This window comes from Drosophila ficusphila, unplaced genomic scaffold, assembly GCF_018152265.1.
Source record: "Drosophila ficusphila isolate 14025-0441.05 unplaced genomic scaffold, ASM1815226v1 contig_127, whole genome shotgun sequence".
Classification (NCBI taxonomy): Eukaryota; Metazoa; Arthropoda; class Insecta; order Diptera; family Drosophilidae; genus Drosophila; species Drosophila ficusphila.
Window position 1 is genome coordinate 2,840,089 of NW_025064016.1, and position 20,422 is coordinate 2,860,510.

A 20,422-nucleotide genomic window follows, 5' to 3' on the forward strand; every position below is an offset into this window, starting at 1 on the left:
TTTGCGAGTTGAGGGCTTTGGGAGGGGGAGTGGCAAAAAAACAAACTAAATAATTATCTAACATTATTTACAGTCGACGCTTTTTCATGTCCTGTCTGTGGAGCTCCTGCTGTTGTGTAATCTGTGAATCGCTGAACTGTGTTTTAGCATAAAGTTTCAAGTATCCGAGTGGAGCGAATACAAAGTTCCCGTCGCCTTGGCCCGACGAGCTGACCTGGTCAGCAAGTTCAGGCCAGCAACAAGATATTGCCAGGGTCCTTTTCCTTTTATAGTTAAGTGCAAACAAAGGCCGTTAAAGAGCTTTCGGTCCGGCTTTTGTTCATCTTACAGGATATTTTAGCCTTTGTTTTTGCTAGTTTTTATGTAGGTTACTTGATGTTCTCCTCCGGCAGTTGTGTTATTTTTCGGGCTGCTACTAGTTCTTGTTTTATTTGCCTGGTCGAGGTAATGTTGATTAAAGGTTGATGAATGCCCAGTTGGCCCTGGCCTGCTTACCCAAAAACTGTTCTTATACCATATCGCCAGCTGGAGCCTTTAAATGGAATTGAAGCCAGTATTTTTAGTGCAAATAGAACCAGTAGATTGGTTATGCCAATAATTAAGTTTAGTGCTTTACTGCATAGTAGGATTTTTGAGCACGTTCCAGCCTAAATGGAATTTCATAACTTTTCTCGGGCAGAAAATACTTTTTGCACGTCTGAACAATATTGTGTAAATTAAGTTTTGTTTCGGTTGCGCTTGGAAGCAGAAAATGCTTAATAAATTCACGAAGTTTTAACTATAATTTGAAACTACTTTTTTAAATAACAAAATTTTTGGTTATAGAACAAAAGACTTGTCAAGAATTAATTGGAAAACTAATTGAAATTTTCTCCAAAATATTTTGGGTGTATATATTCTTTTTAATTTCGTGTATTCAGAAACTAATTGTCGCCTTGGCAACATTTGTAGATCGAAAAAAAAACTTTATGAAATTGTCTCTGATTTACGAAAGTTTTGAAAACAGATGCGGTCTGCAACGCTTTAAGCACGAATTATCGAAGATTCCAGTTACCTCTTTTTGGATGGGGGCACATTAATAGTAAAACTTGTGCGGCAAGATAATTTAGAAAGTTTGCTGGCTCCTTTCTGCGGTTAGAGACAAATTTAATGCACTTCAAGCCATGGCCAAGAAGAACTGGTAGTGAACTATTTTCGGTTCAATTCGGTTCAGTTCTCGGTTGTGGCTTTGGTCTTGTGTCTTGCTGCTGTTGCAACTTTATGCTGTAATTGTTGCATTAAACTTTACAGCTTCCAAAGACACAGGACAACTTGAATAGTGGGTGCTTCAAGGAGGGATGGGATGGATCGTGGTCCCCCACATTGACAGTCATTTGCCAACTAAGCGGATTACAAGTCGGCCAAAAACATTCGCATTCCAAATGCACATTTCGAGTGTCTCCGAGTCGTTGTAGCATGAAAACTTGTTAAGTTCCATGTCCTTTCTGCGTTTGCCCTTTTACTTTAGTTTGCTTAAGTAGCATAAAGTTATTAATAAGTTTCCCTCCACTCAACCACTGCAACATATTCTGCCACCCTCCTTCTGTTTGTCGGGTAAACAGCACTTTTAGCCGGCAAAAATAAAAAGCAAAAAAAAGGAGGACTACCAAAAGAGAATCTCTCTCTCGTAGACTAGCATTTTATCATTTGCGCTTCAGTTGACAGGAATATTAACTTGGCTCTGGCACAGTGGGGTTAAGCAAACAGCTAAGTAAAAATAATTAAAACTCTGACTTGACTCCTCCAAAATGACAAGCCAGCCAAGGATATTTCTTTGGCATTTGCCGCCCCCTTTTTTCGGTTTTTAATGCCCCAGCATTTCTTCTTGGCTAAGCGGATTCATTAGTTGCAATAACTGCCAGCTGACTTTTGCAGAGACAGGCACAAAGTTCATTTATAAGGGGGAAGCATAAAACATTTCTTCACTGGAGAGTTGATTTCTTCTAATTGTCGGCACCGCGGCCTTGGAACCATTATCTCCTTACATTTCTAATGCTTTATTTGTTGTTTCACCCATAAGCTTATTGATTTTTGCAGCCAGGGTTTTTTGATGATTTTCTAATGTAGCATTTTTAAAGCAATAAAAATATTAACACTTTTCCTCTATTTAAAGTCGCAAAGATTGCGCTGCTTTTCCTTGTTAAAGAGTGAAAAAACAGAAGTGGAAAATGGAAAACATCTTTTCCCTATATTTAATTACCTTCATTAAATTTAAATGGAGTTGTTGTTATGGCTCTGACAGTTAACAGACACGAAACAGACTCTCAGTCTTGCTTTGGTGTTTGTTTCACTGTTTCAGTTCTTTTTTTGCCTTGCTGAAAAAAAATTACAATGGACATTGGCCGAAAGGGAGATTTTTGGTAATGGAAACTAGAGAAAAATGTAAGCTATTTTAATAGATACTATTTAAGGAAATATCTTACGGAAAATGAGACAATTTAGATACGCTGTTGGAAAATCAGTACAAGAAATGAAATACAAGATTGAAAATTCGAATTTTCAATTGAAGAAAAATTTATATTTAATTGGGTGTTCAATACGCAAATGGGGTAAAGCAAATCTCAATTTTTATAACCCAATAAAATGCTTTTACCCACATAAAACTGAAAATATTTTAACCAGGTATCCTTTGCTGAAGAATGTTCAATATTTAGTTAATGTTCCTTTCAATATATTTCAGTTCTCGCCCTGATCTTCGTGATATATAGCCGCAAACGCAAGACGACCAAGAAAAAGAAGCGCTCGGGACCCGAAAAGGATGTCCGGGAGACGGTAATCAGCTACGAGGACGAGGGCGGCGGCGAGGACGACATGACGGCCTTCGACATTACGCCACTGCAAATACCAATCAGCGCCCAGGGAGGACCGCCGGACATCGCCGCCTGCAAGATGCCCATAATCTGTGAGTAAACATTCGAGAGTGGAGTGTGGGGTGTGGAGAGTGGAGGGTGTCCTTATGGAATGGCCAAGTAATTGGGCGGTTGTTTGCCCTCAGACCCCGTGATGACGCTGCTGCCACCTGGCCAGGAGCTGAACGTGGCCTATCTGATGGAGGAGCGAAAGCAGCGCATCGACAAGGACAACAACGCACCGCCCTTCGACGACCTGCGCAACTTCACCTTCGAGGGCAGCGGCAGCATTGCCGAGTCGCTGAGTTCGCTGGCATCCGGTAAGGGTTCTTTCTACACTCGAAACTCTTAATACTTGTTAAGTGCAAACAGTCATTTAGAAAATAAATACCTCAGAACAAAAGAGTCCATAAGCACACATTGTTTTTGCATTTAAAAAAACCTGCAACTATTTAAAAGAGCTCAAGACTATTTAAAATAAAAGAAATAATTTATATTACTGTGTACTACGAGTTTTCAACTTTATTTCACTCTAAACAAATAGACTTGTGACTTTGTCATTATCCTATCAAGTTAACAAATAAACCATTGAATAATCTTAATAAGCTTATAACCTCTTTATGTTGTATAGTCATTTTAACAGCTTACATAAAGCTTCTTAAAGGGCTCAGCATATAAAATTTACATAAGATGCAATTCAAATTCAAGTTGAAGTTTAATCCCCTACTAGACCTTTAAAATCGTTTTGAGTGTAAATTAGGAATCCGAGTGCAATCGAAACCTAATTTTGATGGCCATTTTCGAGATTCGTGAAACCTGCTAACTCGTTGGTCCCCCTTGTCCAATTGCAGGCACTGATGACGAGAATCAAGACTTTAACTATCTACAGAACTGGGGTCCACGTTTCAATGCCCTGGCCGCCATGTACGTGCACGATAAGGCGAAAGCCAAAAACGCTCCTTCGGAAGGGGGCGGGGGACCCGCGGAGGGGGCGGGGCCCCATCAACGTCGCCGTTGAGCGGAGGAGCTGGCGATGTCCTGGCGGTGGTCGCAACGGGAAGTGGAGCAGGTCCTGGCGGCGGTGGCAACGCCAGTGGGTTAATGCCCCTGCACGACGTCGACAAAGTTGTATTATAAAAATAAATAGTTAAGTTGTAGTTAAAAACGATGTTTCAGCTGCAAGCGGAATGGAGGGAAGCCCTCCAATCGAAACAGGTGTTTTGTGTATTCGTGTGTCTGGTTTAGGGTTAATTGTATGTACATGTGGCTCATTTAAGACTAACGTAAGTTTTTAGGTGTTTCCCCACTTATAAGATACTGAGGGGCTAAAATAGAAAATGAGTTATAACCAGTAAGAGGAAACTTCTTTCGTTACTTGCTAAACTGTCAATAAAAGAATACTTTTTAAAATTTTGTTGGTGGAAAAAGAATATTAAAATTGGTTTAAAATGGTTACAAATGCTTTAAGACAATTTACTTAATCTCCTGTTGTTATGTTGTTTAAATATCAAAGGTTAATTTAAATCAAAATTAAAAAAAAATACACTAATTGGGATATATTTTATCTTTCAAAGATACCATTTTCTTTCTGTGTCTTCCTTTCAAGACTCGTCTCTTCAATGATATTCAACTGAACCAACTGATAAGTCGATGAATAGTTATATAACTAAATTAAACGAGTATTTAAGCATACTACAATGAAAAAGAGTTTATAAAACTTGCTACACAATAGTTGAAGACCCTGTATAAATACGGCGTTAACTCTCTAGCACGTAAGTTGAACGAAACTAAACCGAAATTTCGCCTATCCTCCCAGAAAACGTTGAGCGTTGCAACTTTTGTGTGCCACCGACAGGGGAACGTGTCCGATTGCCACCGACCAGGTGGCACCTCAAAGCCCTGGAAACCAACGTCGAAAGCTGCCACCGAACCCACGCAGCCACAAAAGTTTGCAGAGCAGAGTAGAAATTTAATAAGAGTAAAAAATCATAACTAACTTTGGTGAAAATTAAAGGCAAGGGGGGAATCTCTACTGTAACATAATTTTGTACATATTAAATTCTGTAACTCTACAATTAAACTAAACGAAAAAATAAAGAAAACAACTAATAGACTAATTAACTACATTTAAACCTACATTTAATTAACGACAAACAGAAGCCGAAACAAAATACGAGTGTTGATCAAACCAATTTCATATTTCTGCATTTACTAGCAACTACACAACAAGTACAGAAAATGAAAGTATTAATAATAATATTGTAATATGTATTAAATTATGAGTCATACACGAAAAACGGTTAATTAAATTTACGTTAGTTAATGGACAATTTGTTAGTAGCTAGCATCTAAGCATAATTTTTTAAAAATCAATAAAGCCCCAAAAAAATATACATAAAAAAGCAGAGTAATACAATTCCATAAAAAGAACATTTCCATTGGAATATCCCCTGTATTTTTGTACGACTTCTGGGTGGCGGCCGAGCCAAACCGACAATCCGCTTGTTGACACTGCCTAATGATCCTTGGACCCTCGACTTCCGGGCCAGACATTGCGGCTCCGTTAAGTCCCGGCAAAGGTGTCCAATTGGAAGCCGCAGAGAGGAAGCCACTTTCAGCGCCTCCTCGAAAAGCGGAGTTCAGCGGAGCGTTTGACAGGCCAACATGCATTGCCTCTTACAAAAACCAGAGGCTGTCAGACGACTGGATGAGCCGACGGTTTGTGGCCCAATCTCCTCTAGGCCGTAAAAAATGTTGGGCAGTGACCTTTGAAATTTTTCGGTTCAGGTTGGCGCTTTTTCTCCCCAAGCTTCTGTCGATTTTTCAGGGGCGAACGCATTTCACAGCGCATAATAAATGAGCCGGTTTGAGCCATCGATATGAAATATGGTCACCAGCCGTCAATTTATCCCTACTCCGGTTGGTTATCCCACTTAACTTCTCTTCACGGTATGGATAAATGGATGGCTTATATTGACAGTAAAAAAATCGGTTGAAGTAAGCTGAAAATCGTGTTGTACTCACTGAGGTAATTACGTGATACGATTAATGTGCGCAACTAATTCACAATGTTGATAAGCCTATAATAAATCGTAATTTTTTTACTTTCATAGAACCACAATGTTTTTAAAACTTTATTTAAGAGGCTTCCTTTATGTTCCTTAAAGAGTACAACTCTACGCCTTTATTGCCTCTAATTTCGGTAGTCTATTGATGTTTAACATGCAATACGGCATAAATAGGCATTCAATAGTTCAAATGCCGGGAAGCAAACACTTTGGAAACCAACTAATTAGTTGCATTAACACTATATGCAACACACAAACACATAGATACGCAAATATAGCTTATTGAGTAAAGTTTATCTTACAGTTGCAACAGACAAAACCACCTAATTCAGGCTGCATTGAAAGCAAGGAAAACCCTTCAGCTTTAAACACACAGGAAATAATTAGGATTTAATATCAACGTGAATATCAAGCTTAGCTCATTCTTTAGGGATTGGGAGTTCTGTAAATTTTTGAACGGCTTAAAGGCATAAATTTAAAAGGGGTTCTAATCCTTTTTCATCTACCACAAACACTTTTCCATTGCCTTCAAACTAAAATAAATAACTTATTCATTGGAAAGACCAGATTTTACCTTTATTCTTAATTTATATTTATGCAAATATTTGGGAATCGTAGCGAGACGGAAGCACAGCTGCAATATTTGTATCCAAATTGTATGCTAATTACACATATTTTCGCCTGATTTGCTGCATGAACTTGCGTTTTACGCGCTGAACAAAATAAATTATTAATAAAAGTCATGCAATTCGCTTAATTATTTTCGCCCACGACTATTCGCAACTCTAGCCTGAAAAATATTTGTGGATTACCTTTTCGCCCACGTAATGCTGAAACTCTTGCCCTATGTTTACAATTTGGTCAGAAATTTCCATTTCCATTCGCTGCCCATTTCCAAACGAAATAGCCAAAAACATTACCCTGGATGTTGTTATTATTTTTAATTGAATTCTGGTCCAGAGGGGAAGGGGAACGCGAACCTAGGACTTAGAGCGAATGCATTAAAGGTATTTACCTCGTCATTTTGCCAGCAGTTATGGCCGGCGAAAATGCGCAAACCAGTAAATGAAGCTCACCAAATTAATATTCGTCGGAATTCAGAATAAATAATCACATTATCATCAAGCTCAATTACAAGCTCAAATATTTATTGCGAAAATGGAAAATTGAGTTGAAATGGGCAACAGAACACTATTGGAAAATATCTGCGAAGAAAATTCGTGTATCACTGCCCTGTTATGAATTAAAAGTTGCTTTCTTTTGAGGAGTCATATTTATAGAATCAAATCCAGGAGGAGGAACTATTCAATTTTCAGAAATATAGAGTCGTAGTGGACTGATTAAGAATACTTAACGTTCAGAACGCCATCGTATAATTTTACTATACGTAAGATTTAACTTTTTTAGAAAAATGGTGATTATTTCTTTTGGCTCCCATAACAGCGAGCTTTTGATACTGAGCTACTTTTAAAGCGCCATCTATGTATTACAATTTAGGACACTGCTTGACTTTTTCAAAACAAAACTGCTTTCTGTGAATTGGCGCCATCTACGTGTAATGCTTACGGAAAAAGTTTAAAAAGGGAAACCCCAGACGTTCAACACAATCGGAAACCATTTTAACACATCTGGCAATGCCAATATAGTAACATAAATGCAATTAATGTTTTGTTTGTCTAATGGTTTCGATCAAAATAAAAGGAGTATTTACGGATTAAAAATGATAACAATATATTTTTCATGTTTTTTTGAGTGGAGCTGATTTTATGTAATAAATATGTTGCACAATCAGTTGTGAAACAATTTTATACTGTAAAAGAATTAGAAAACAAAAAGCAATTGAATATATGTACATATAACTGTCAACTGAATTATAAAATTGACTATTTATATTTTAACATTATTTTGTATTCTTAAGTTTTAGATGTAAAGCATTGAAAATACTCATTAACTTGCTCATTAAGTTTTTAGCATATACTTCAAACAACTGTGCAGACCAACAAATTACATTAATATTGACACCCAGGCAACTAAAGCCAATCAAGCCACTTCATTCAAGAAAACAATTGTTAAAGAAGCGAGAAAAAGTCGAGAAAGAGGCCAGAAAAAAGAGATTCTCACGCCCAAATGGGCCGCCAAAAAAAAAAGAGCTCCTCATCGAGTAGTTAGCTCCCCGCGGAGTCGCTCTTCTGGCCACTTGCTGCTAATGCGAAACAAACGAAGTGCGGAATGTTCGGGGGACGATGGACCACACGTTGAGCATAACGATCAATCATACAATTAATAATTCAATGTGTCGGCTGGGAGACGGAAGAGGTATACCTGGCAGTGCTGTCAAAACTACCAGAAAGCCCGAAAACATCGAAATAAATACGTTTAATCAATGGGAAATTAAATTTAATTAGCGTGGCCCAGAGCCAACAGAAAAAGAAGGAGGCTGGCAGCGATGTGTTGCCAGGTTTATTTATGTATTCTAGTAAATAAATCAATTTAAATTACTAAATTGTCGCCATGACGATAACAGCCAAAAGCTTTTAAAAAACAAAAGGAAAAAAATAAAAGTTACATGTGAAAACCGAGGCTATAATTCTCTTTGTTAAATGTTCCTTTTTTTTCTTAATTATATAATACAAGGCAAGATTATTGGAATACATTTTTAAAATTTTTATTAAATTTAATGGATTTTGGCAATTTAAACAAGAAGTAAACATTTAGTTACGAAACAATTTTGCCAATAATTTTGTTTAACTCCTAAGGGTTAAGCACCATTCATTATGGGCAGCAATAAAAAATTAAATATACTTCGCTCACCGCAGAACTCAAAACTGTTGAGTGTTAAAATTCGTTTTTAATGGCAAATGAAAAACGGCGATAATTTCATGTCAAACAGAGAATAGGTGGAGAACTGGTTGGAAACGGACATATGCCGCGATACATATTTAATTAATGATGTTTTTAATCAACGCGCAATTTGTTAATAATTAAAATAGACATGCCTAACAAGCAGTCGGCAAAAAGTAAGATTATCTTAATACGTGTTAACCGATTTTTTCCGCTCTGTGCTGTTTTCGACTAAAATCAATAATGAGCTTCCAACTGGAGTCTGTTGGGGAACATTTTATTTTTCTCGTCTGGATAAAATGTTTTACGTTTTTTTTGGTGTGGTTGTCGTTGACCTTTGCCAAATGGCCGACGGTTGCCGTTCCTTTTTGATGTTTAGGTTCAAAGTGGATTACTATTTAAGGTTTATACTGCGTACTTTAAAATTGTTTATGAATATTTAGGACGGCTGAAAGAATTTTTAAAATTGAAATTGAATTCAATTTTTAATGAACACATTTTCATTTACATTTACATTTCTGATTAAGTTTGAAATTCAATTTAAATGAATCAAGTTTTATATCCTAATCTGCTAACAACTTTCACACAGTTTTGAATGACAATAAAAATGGATACTTGCTAATAACTTCATCTAGTTGTGAAAACTGTAATCCAATCAAGGCGAACAGTTTGACCTCTTTGCCATTTGTCTCCCAATAATGAAGGATACGCAAAACTCTTGTCTTGTTTTCCCCCTACTAAAAACCCTCTCAATTTTTAGTTGTTCTTGTTGGCCAGATGCTCCTCTGTTGGCCAAACTTTTGGAGCTGACACTTTTATCGGACTCGTGGTCAAAATGCAGGCAAGAGCATTTCAATTTTTTTTTCTCTTCCATACTTTTTATTTTGCCCATTTTGTCCAAAACTTTTGTGTTTGGAAGCGAACGCGTCAGTTTTAATGAATGACGAACGGAGAGGTCACTTAAAGAAATATTATATAAGTCCAATATTTTATATCTGTTTGTAAAAAAATATTAGGTTTGGTAAATTGATAAATAAAAAATAAAGCAAACACAACAATATCTGCAGAAAAACTATATTGGTAACTACACTAAAGTATTCTGCTTAAATGGCATACATTCTTAAGGCTTTTCATCAATTTTTTCTGTGTAGAACCTAAAGGCGGTATAGCTTGACTGACTGACATGGATCCCGGGACCGAACCGCATTGGATCCCCTCGTTTTCGGGCTCAAAGCGGAACTGTCCGCAACACACCTTACGCACGTCTTTCCAACTAATTTCTCTGCGCTCCTCAACTTTCTCGCCGCGCGTTTTGACCAAGTTTTCGACCCTGCCAGAAGTTTATTAACTGTCCCCCGACTGGAACTCCCCCTCGCGATTCGATGCTCTCCATAACAGCGATTCTAAACGGCTCTCACACAAAATTTTGGTAAGGTTATTAGAGGGTGTGGAGGGGGGAATGGATGGTGATATTAGGGGGTCCGAATGTTGCTGGCCGACGGCGGCAACTTGGGAGCAGTTTGAAAAGCGTGGCATTGTTGCTGCGGTCTCTCATGTTGCTGCTGTGGCGGTTGATGTTGCCCCTGCTACGCTGGTTGTTGCTGGTTTTCATGGTTGTTGAAGAGTTTGCTGCTCTTGTATCGGTTGATTTTGTTAATGTTGTCACTGGATGTGTTGCTGAAAGCTGTGGGAAAACCAGTTGCAGTTGCTGATGGATAATCTGGATCTGTTGAAGCAGCTTGATTATATTTTAGTTGAATAATATAGATTTTTTTAATCAAATTTCGGAAGAAAAAAATCAGTGCCTCAGTCGATGGAAATTGCTGTTGCATCTTGATTATATTATTTGTGGCTCCCCAAAATGTTACAGTTTCATTATTTTCCCCTTTGTTTCCCATTTCAAAGGAGGAATTACCTGTTAAGAGTATTTATCACGTCCTGGGTACGGAGGATTTATGAGTCTGTTTGCGTCCTACCTCCTTTTTAATTTTGTTTGGCTTATTTTTCAACAGGTCTTTAAAAAGGCTCATTCTCATTTTAAAGTCAATATCTTTTGATTATTTCAATAAAAACGTGCACCGATTAAAAAATTAATTACATTCCACTGCGTTACGAAAATTAAGATAAGTAAGCGAAGGAATTCAGGGAACTTTAAGTGCAGATTAAAAAATAACCTTTTCCTCAAGGGCTTATAAGAAATGCCAGAGATTTTTTAGCTTGTAGAAATTTATGATACAGTTTACAATCTCTGTATACATATTTTAATTTTCGTATCCATCCCAAACTTGTGTCTAACAATAGGCAAGTATTCCAATGATTAATGACCTGCCTTTCAGAAATGATTTGAGCTGACCATTTTTCACAGCCGAATTCCAAGTCAAAATTTTACAGTAACTCAATACCTTTCGCTTCCTTTTAGAGACTTTGGCAAACATTTGCACATAATCCGTCATAAAGTGGAAAATCAAGTAACCAAGTGATTAAGCCATGAATGGAAATAAGGCGAGGGGCGAAAGGAGTGTGATCAAACAGCGCTAGAAACGAAAATCAAACCGAAAATTATTCAATAGGCTTTGCCTTGAACGTCTCGAGTGGCCATCGGAATCGGATTGGCTTGGCTTGGATTCGAATTGGATTGGCTTCGATTGCTTTTTTTCTCTTTTTGGGCGGACTCCGTTTGCTCCACAAATGCATTTTAGTTGTTTGCCCACTGGGACGACGATTTTTCGATGACGACGACGACAAGATTTACATAAATAAGTGCGCACCAAAAGCGGGATAAGAAATCGTTGATTTTCCTCCATTCAAACACACACATATTTATTCCCCATCGAGGTTTCTTTCTTTCTTTGGACTTTTGATTGCCTTTTTTTTTGGTGCCCATTTAGACAAACCGCAACGAATTTTCTCACTTTTATCGCATTTTAATTAAAAGCTGCCGAAGCTTTGATTTCGACCACGGCAAAACTGGATTGAAAAAAACATTTTAACGGAGCTAAAGAATTTAAGAAAATAGTAATCATATCTGAGATATTTATGAACACATAAATATGTCTAATTATTTGGATAGAGGCGCGGACTTCGTATATGTTTAATATTAATAGAAAATTAGTCGAAATGAGAAACGAAATCGCGTTCTGGTGTTTTGATTAACTTTGTTTTCGAACTGAATAAATAAAATATGGCGGGAATTCTCAAAGCAAAAACCCATAAACAAGCATTTTTGAGGTTAAATAATTTCTGTAAATAAAATAACAACAAACTGCACTTTGTTTCTTCACAAAAGTTAAAATTAAGTTATAACTTTGGTTTTTCAAGTGTTTAATCGGCTTAACTGCACCGAAGAGTTTGTTAGTTTTTGATATTTAAATGAAGATTTAAAGAGGTACAAAGTTGAAGTTATCTGACACTCCTCGGACACAATAACAATTCATTATACATAATTTGTCAAATCGATGAGTCTACCCACATTAAGCCTTTTTCCTCCACGTTAATGATATGTTAACACTTCCAAAAATAGCCATTGAACCCATTTAAGGCCCCTGAAAAAGCGAACACTGTTTGTATGGAAGTGCTTCCCGAATTTCAGCCATAAGCCCCACAACTTAGCCGGCTTAGCATCCGGTAGCAGCTTGTTAGTTCGTTCTTAATCATTGCCCACTGGCCCGTTGACCATTTAGCTCTCAACGACTTCCGTTACGCTTGAAAAGAATTCTTATTTATTCGTTTTAACTTCGCTCCCCTCTTCGTCGTTTTAATTTTACCATTTTTGCGCTTGTTTTGTCAGCGATTTCAAAGAGATGATTATCTAAGAGCTTTGTGCCTGTCGGCGGCTTTGTCTCTTTTACAATACTCTATATACACATATATATATCTCGGATCCCAGCTTTTGTTGTTGCCCGACGGCAATATCTCGTCGATCGCCTTTCATAATTGTCACACATTTCCAACTGGAAAACTGGTTCCCTGATCCATGACATTCGTTGTCTTTGGGTCAGCTTTTACTATATGTATTTTGTATTTTCCCCATTAGTGCATTTTAGTGCACTTGCATCGATCGTCTGTCTCTTTCTGTCCTGCATCTGCCATCTCTGTCATCTTCACTTGCACATTTCGGTGTGACAGCTTTTTACCCAAGCGTTTTTTAATAGCGCCATTTTCGCCCCATCATGCGGCTAATGACCAACAGCTGACCGCATATTCCGCCCGATGTTTCAAGGTTGCTTATGATAACGGTACCAAGTCCGGTCCACGGGTTCAGCGTGAGAACGAACCTAGAGCAAACAGAGGGTTGATTTATGGGATTGGATTAGCGGGGCACAGGTTCATTAGTTTCGCAAATCAATTAGGACGCACATTTTTGAACATTTGTAAAGCATTGATCTGAAATTATAGCATCCATTTATTTGTTTTTGACGTCAAAACACAGTCTGACCTCCTTGACTTAATTTTTAAATATATAAAATGAACCGATAAGTGTTATCTTTTGCGCATAAATTATATTTAATGAGCAGCTTTTTAGAGTACCATAAATCAGATAAATTTACTAATTACAATTACAACTGCTAATTCGAGGTTTAATTTATAAATGTACTAAAAAAGTTATATTAATATAGATTAGTCGTGGATATTCACATTTACAATTGTCTACAGAGGTACGAATTTTTATTTCAGTAGATATAAGACATCAATAAACATTGTAATATTTTTTTGAGTACGACAAAGCCGGTTGTTCATTCAAAACATAAACAAAACTCAGCGACGTTCATTTTGCCGGCTTTTTTCAGGCACCATAAATGAACTCGCTCTCTCTCTCTCTTCGTTTATCATACCTCTCTATCTTTCTTTGTCTTCCTATCTCTTTCTGGCTCATCGTTTCAGCAGCACGTGCAGCGGAAAACAAGAATAACAAGCCAGACGCTCTCTTCCGAGGAAGAAGATACAGATACAGGGGCAACAACTGCGGATCAGCATCGCCGATGATCGTGGGTTTATTTTATTTCAGTGCTTTTCAGTTCAATTCGAACGCGCGAACGGGGAACTTCGGCGGACAAATTTTTCGTCGGAAAAGCTATTTTCATTTGGCGGGAGAGCACGTAAAATTGCATTCCGTTAAAAAACAAAAAGTGTACCTGTGGAGGTGTAAAAAATAGGTGTGGAGAAACAACGAACAGTGTCAAACGGAAAAAAAGTAAAATATTCGAATTCAATAAAATCAAACAAATAAAAAACAAATAAATATCACTTGAAGAAATATTTCCTAACAGGCTTCAGGAATCTTTATACCTGAATATTTTATTTTGTATAATAAAAGTGAGAATTAAAATAACATTTCTACTTCGAAAATTTCTAATTATACCTTCAACAAAAATAAATTAAGAACTTGAATGAGTTTATTTCAAAAAAAAAAAATTATACAATCTAGACTCCATTTTTTTTTAAGATTATATAAATTTATTTCATTCAAATCTTTTACTGTGTAATTGGGCGCCTTTGCTTACTTTAAAGTTCCCCCATTTTTTTTGCAGCCTTTAAAGCTATTTTTGGAGCTCTGTGCGTTTTCCTTTCCATTTCGAAGTCCCGTTACCGTACATTTGCATCTTTTCCCCAGCATTTCCGTTGCGTGTGCAAAAATCGACAAAAACACAACAGCAGAATGCAGAAGTGCAGTGATGTGAGAAAATAGAAGAGGGAAAATATTGTATATTTTTAAATATTCGGCCTCAAGGCGCGGCCAACAAACCAACCGACGGAAAATATAAGAAAAGACCAAAGAAAATAAAAAAAAGACCAACCCTTTGGTGATTTGCCCCCTGCTAAAAATGCGTTGCATGTGTTTCTAATAATGAAGTGTTTATTTTGAGCGCCCGCAAGTGAAATGCATTTGAATGCCTCTGAGCAGCGGGTCGAAATCAAGAGATAAATAAAATTCGAAAGTGTTTTCATATATTTTTGTTGTGCTTTTTTCCTACCCATCCTCTTTTTGTGGGTAGCCTGCAATTTGGATTGGATTATTTCCCTTGGCGGGTAAGCTCTTATCTGATATCTCCACTACCAGCCAACAAATTGTGATTTATGAACTTATTGTGAAATATTTTTGCCGCTTATGCAATCTCTCCGATTCTTCGTTGGGTGTAAATATCTTTTATTTAATGGCTATCCATCTCCGTCTTTTACTCCCCGTACTTTAGGAGATTTTATCTGTTAGACTCTTTCTTTGATGTAATTTCAGTAATTTGGTTTAATGTTTTAACAGATCATTTTAAGTGAAATGGCTGCAGGTTATTTTTTATGTTGCTTGTATCTTAGGTGGGAGATAAAATTTGTATAAAAGAAGAATGCAGATTGTCTGGAATTTGTGTAAAAGAATTAAGAGGAGTAAATAATGGTATAATCAAAAATATGATTCATGTTATTAAACATCTTATGAATTTCTTTTCAAACTCATATATCACTAAAAAATCTTAGCTGTAGCATTCCAATGTTCATCATTGCAGCTTTTTGTCACAGTTAACCCATTTCATTTTTCAACCCAAAAACTTCATTTTATCTGCCAAACGAAATCTGTCCCTAAACTTTCCCAAACTGAAATGGTACTTGATGCATTCCTGATGCTTAGTTAGCCATTTTTCTTGGGCATTCGAGGGAATGTCAACCGCTGGCCACATTGAGTCAAGACAATAACAAACAACGCCTTGGAGCAAAACTTTTAAACAAAGCCCACAAATCATATAGCACATCAGCGCCAGCAGCACAACAGTAAAACTAGGCTCTGCCACGCCCCCACCGCCCACCGCCTTAGAGAAGGGTAAAGTGCATGGGGACAAGCCGAAACCTCTGGAAACACATCCGAGCAACTATTTTGCACACATAAATCTGACTTATGACACCCACTCGTACACATACACACACATTCGGTGCGTGGGAGGCAGCTAAAAGGGGGCGTGGCAGGGCCCTTACCTAAACAGAAAAAATTACAGTACTACATTGACTTCTGTACATTAAAATCACTTTTCCCAAAACATATTACCTTTTTTATTAGATTTTAATCATTTATTTGAATTTTAAACGTTCATAATTTTTTTTAGTTAACTGGCAGTAAATAATATTAAAACCTGGATGCCACCTTCATTATTATGTTTTTTTTTTCGGTGTATATAACCATTCCAATCTGAGCGCTGCCTTGTTGATGGTGTGTCTCTGTTAACAGACCGCGAGGGCTTTTCAAAATGAAAAATGCTGATAACTGCAACAAATCACCAACTCAACCCGACTTTCGGCGACTCTTGGCGTAAATTGCAAGAATGTGAGCTCGTTCATAAAAACATCATTTATGAGGGGGAGTCTTCTGGGCCAAGAGCACCTTTTGTCTATGCCCGTGCACCCATGGCCAAAAAGTGGCGCCTAATGATGAATGCAATTGCCGCAATTTGCTTTTACTATTATGACCCGCAAAAACAGGAAAAGGGTTCCCAGGGGCAAGATGTGCAGATAAAAGGGCGAAAATGGGGAGGTGCTCCGGATTATCTGTGGACTCGTAAAATGAAAAGCGTTTTTCGGTGTTTGCATTTGCCAGTTTAATACTCGAGAGGTAATCGGGGGAATTTGACCTTTTGGCAAACCGAAAATCGTGTTTGTTGTTATACACTTGGCTTCAATTTGATATTTGAGGCTTTAAAGAGGATAAAACTATTTGAGAGGTTCAGGTTATGAGCAACTATTAGTTGAATAGGAACATATATATATATATATATATATATATATATATATACATGGTTATGAAGGAAGAAATATTTTTATATTGGTGTTGATAGTTTATACATTTTCACTTTTAAATAGATGTGTTTTCGTAGTTATTTTCCTATTTCGAGCTCCAGCTTTACTATTTCACATAACATTTCTTTTGATTTTAAATGTCACTATTAAATCGCAAGGGCATTTCGAGTTCGAGCACTCGTATTGTTGCATTTGGGTTTGCTGTCGCTAAAATTGACAGACAAATAATACGGGGAAAAATTGTTAACCAAAAAGGAATGATATACAAAACAAAATAAAGCAGAATCCGAAATGTTGGAGAGCAGAAGACGATAATGAAGATGCGCGCAAAAAACGTGACGAGCGATTTGTGTGCTGAATTGTATACATATTTTTTTCCAAGAAGTAAATAACGCCAACAAAAAATTGACAGGGAGAAATATGCCTTCGATAGTAGAAGTTGCATTCAAAAGTTTTTCGGTCCGGGAAACAAGGAATGCCATCCAAATGTCAGGCAAGCGAAGATGAAGAGGGTGAAGATGGCAGGGAAAATCGGGAGAACAAGTGCAAGACAAGACAACTTAAAATATTGTATTATCGATAGTTTTGCAATATTGCCAGTTTGATATTTGTGACACTAATGACAGCGGGAAATTCTTCCTCCCCTGAAGTTGCAGTTCAACTTTTGCTGAGTTGTTTCGGATACTCCGGGCTTATAAACGCAGTGAATAGCGACCCACAATCGGATGATTCTCTGTGCTCCATCTTCCTATTTTCTGGTGCCTCTTTCACGGTCTTACAGTGTCTGGCATTTTGCTAAATTTTTATTTGTTCCCACAGTTTGTCGTTTGGCATAAATACATCGTTAGCGGCAGTTCCAGCTTTGGACTCAGCTTCATTTTCAGCTCAGCTCTCCAGCTTCACCTCGGGATCTGGATTTGGATGTGGATGGGGATGGTGATGGGGAAAAAGTTGCAGGAAGCTGCAGACCAGACGAAAAGCTGAACTAGACGGAGACAAAAACTACAATCCGTAGTCGCAGACTTAGACGCTGTCTTAGTCGTAATAGTAGTTATTGCCTTACATGCACGTTTAATGTTCTTTGGAGGCGGTGCGACAGCTAAACTGGAAAAAATCCCAGTCTTAGGAAAAAAAAGGAAAAGCTGAAAGAAAACTTATGCAAAGTCTTTGGTACTCTATTCGTGAACGCGCACAAATTAAGTCAAGTTTATGTCTCCATACTGTGCACATAAAATGAGGTAATGGAGTTATCTCTGTGTGGGCGAAGTCATGACTAACAATTAGTATTTTGTTATTGGTTCATGGGATGCCATAAGCTATGAATTTTAAGGCACAGGTTGTAAATTCTAAATATGGATCATGTTCAAAATCATTAAGCTTTTAAATAAACAGATATGTAATTACAAATTACTCATCATCATCATTTTTATAAAATTGCATTATTCAAGATATAAATTTTTATTATAAATTTATTGTGTGGTTTACTTATTTTTCAACTGAGATCTCCAGCTTTAAAGCAAGTGGTTTCCCCTTTTTATAGGGTACACTAAACGAAAGCCCCTGTGTGTCGTGCCCCTGTTACTCAGCCTGCATCGCCCCCGCTGGAATCTACTCCCCTGAACTCTCCCCTCTCATCCCAATGGAATGGCAAGTGAAGTGTCTGTGAAATGGTGCACAAGTGAAAACAACAAATGGGTCGCCTTGTCGGAGCATCTCCGAAGTGGCTCCCAACTCGGGCTCACGTTTTTGTTTTTTATTTCGCCGTCGATTAGCTGGCAGTTCATGTCAATGTCTGTCCCACAGTCTTACTTCCCTACAGCGGCCATGTAAAGTTTTTCTGCACAATTGCTCATCACGTTGAGCCGCAGCTTGAGTTCCTCGTCACTGCGAGAATGAGAAATTGCCGCCGATTGTCACTTGTCCCCTTCCTTTTCCATTTGCTCTACTTATAAATCAACTGAATTCATAATGTTTGCAGTCCTCTTTTTCCCGACTTTAATGAAGTTTTGCCAAAGGGGTGAAGTCAAAGTGGAACCCCTTTTTAGTTCTCGGCCACTCGAAAGAGGAAGTCGCTGTTTATTTACTCGAAACTTTTTTGTGCAACGCTTCGTTGTATGCTGAAATGTGTGTTCGGGTTCATTAAGCGGGTTCTGTGGATGGAACCGCAAAAATCATTTTGAAATGCGAGCAGTTGAAGGTTGGGAGTTTATTTTGGAGATGGGATGGCGAATTTAAGATGCAGGTTGGGAAAAATTCCTAAGTCCTTTAATATGATTAATTAAAACAAAGTTTTTGTGCTATTAATTCAGTTCATATATTATTTCAGTAATTAATTTCCCAGCTTTGAATTGAACTCTCCATTAATTCCAAGAAAATCCTTGAAAAGCCGCTTAATTACCTATACAAAATCAGAAGCGAACACCTTCCCATTCAATATACACCCAATAAGCCCCCAATTTATTCAGCAATCTCGACTAGAATATTTCAATAATCCCAGCAAGCAGCAACGACTCTATTCATAACCAGCACCTCCTTGGGCATTCTCTCACAATCGGAGATGCCAAAGTCAATGCCGCAGCTAATTCGCCACGATTTGTGGAGCGGGTGGCTAGAGGAACTCGGTGGCCCCTCTGATTTGGCTACCACTTAATGCGGCCCTCCTATCGGGTCCAAATGTCCCCCGAGGTGCTGCACGTTCGCTCGACTCCGCCGTCTCCATGGGCCAATAAACATATTAAAGACGTGCCACAAAAGCAATTACTTAGGAGCAAAGGGAGGAAGGTATGTATGAATGCACAGCGGACATATGCAAATGGACTGGCATATATGAGCCCGGTCGACTAGTTTGTCAACCAATTTGAGAGGCCCGGCTCGTGAGAATCTTTCTGTCCAATGGCAGAAGGCAAAAGAACCCAGTCACGCTCGAGTTTTTGGCCCGCAGAGAGGAGTTGTGCAGGTTATCTGTGGCCCGAAAGAGTTGAATAGAGACCGGTGGAGAATGCTTTTTGCCAGAGCTCGGAGTCCAAAATCCAGAATCCAGAAACTGAATCCAGAGCTCCAAGTCACGGGGACTGAGGTGGCGGGGGCGTGTAAATAAATCTTGGGGGCAATTACCAGCCACAGACGCCCAAAACGGGCCAAGGCTAAACGGGTTCACAAGTGTTTGGCCAGAATGCTGTGTGTGACCTTTTATGGCTGCGACTCTTACCAAGAGCTCTGCTCGTTCGCAGAGGAACACGAATTGCACTGCCTTCGACTTAGACAATTTTTAAATTGTGCTCCTCCCGCTCGACTGCGTTTGGATTTATGGTCAAAAGATCTCTGACAAGTTTTGTGCCAGGAGAGCACTTTAAAAACGCTAAACAGTTTCCAGGGAAGCGATGGCAAAATTGTACACTCGTAAATAAAAGTTCAAAAAAGTAAATTGATAATTGAGTGTAAAAATGAAAAATATGTATTATAAAGTTAAATCACCATTTTGCATTCTATAGCTTACTTGATAGTTCCTTTTTTAATATATTTTTTTTAAGATCTTGGTATTCTATAATTTTTCTCGAAGTGTATCCAAGTATTCCGTGTGATTGAAGGCACGCCAAACTATGCGGTGCAGATGTACTTTATAGTGGAGCTGCCCGATCTATGGGATCTCTCGATCGGCGATCGTCCATTCGGATTCGATCCCATGGTCCTGGCCATTTATTTATTTATTTGTGGCTCTTTTCATGTCGTCAACTTGTTGTGACTTTGTTTGGCATACATAATAACATGAGGAACAGCGGCGAGCACTTGCAGCCAGCCGAGCATCCATTGGGGCCAACATAGATCACTGACTGATCATCAATTCGCTGA

At 38.1% G+C, this 20,422-nt stretch overlaps 2 protein-coding genes across 3 annotated transcripts in view; both read left to right on the plus strand.

Annotated features, from left to right (window-relative positions):
- The window catches only part of LOC108100700 (putative neural-cadherin 2), a 50,529-nt gene extending 45,246 nt beyond the window's left edge, over positions 1-5,283 (plus strand). The window contains 4 exon segments of the mRNA XM_017204737.2: positions 2,720-2,941; positions 3,035-3,208; positions 3,740-3,886; positions 3,889-5,283. Coding sequence (XP_017060226.2) covers positions 2,720-2,941; positions 3,035-3,208; positions 3,740-3,886; positions 3,889-4,025 — 680 coding nt within the window. The 3' untranslated portion in view covers positions 4,026-5,283.
- Positions 5,284-14,023: 8,740 nt separating this feature from the next.
- Positions 14,024-20,422, plus strand: part of LOC108100355 (neural-cadherin) — a 131,364-nt gene continuing 124,965 nt past the window's right edge. Inside the window, exon 1 of one of the 2 annotated variants that reach the window (XM_043209475.1) lies at positions 14,024-14,110. The gene's annotated coding sequence lies outside the window, so the exon portion shown is untranslated. Of the gene's footprint in view, positions 14,111-14,279; positions 14,825-20,422 lie in introns of those variants that run through there. The other variant, XM_043209476.1, reaches the window with a different exon arrangement.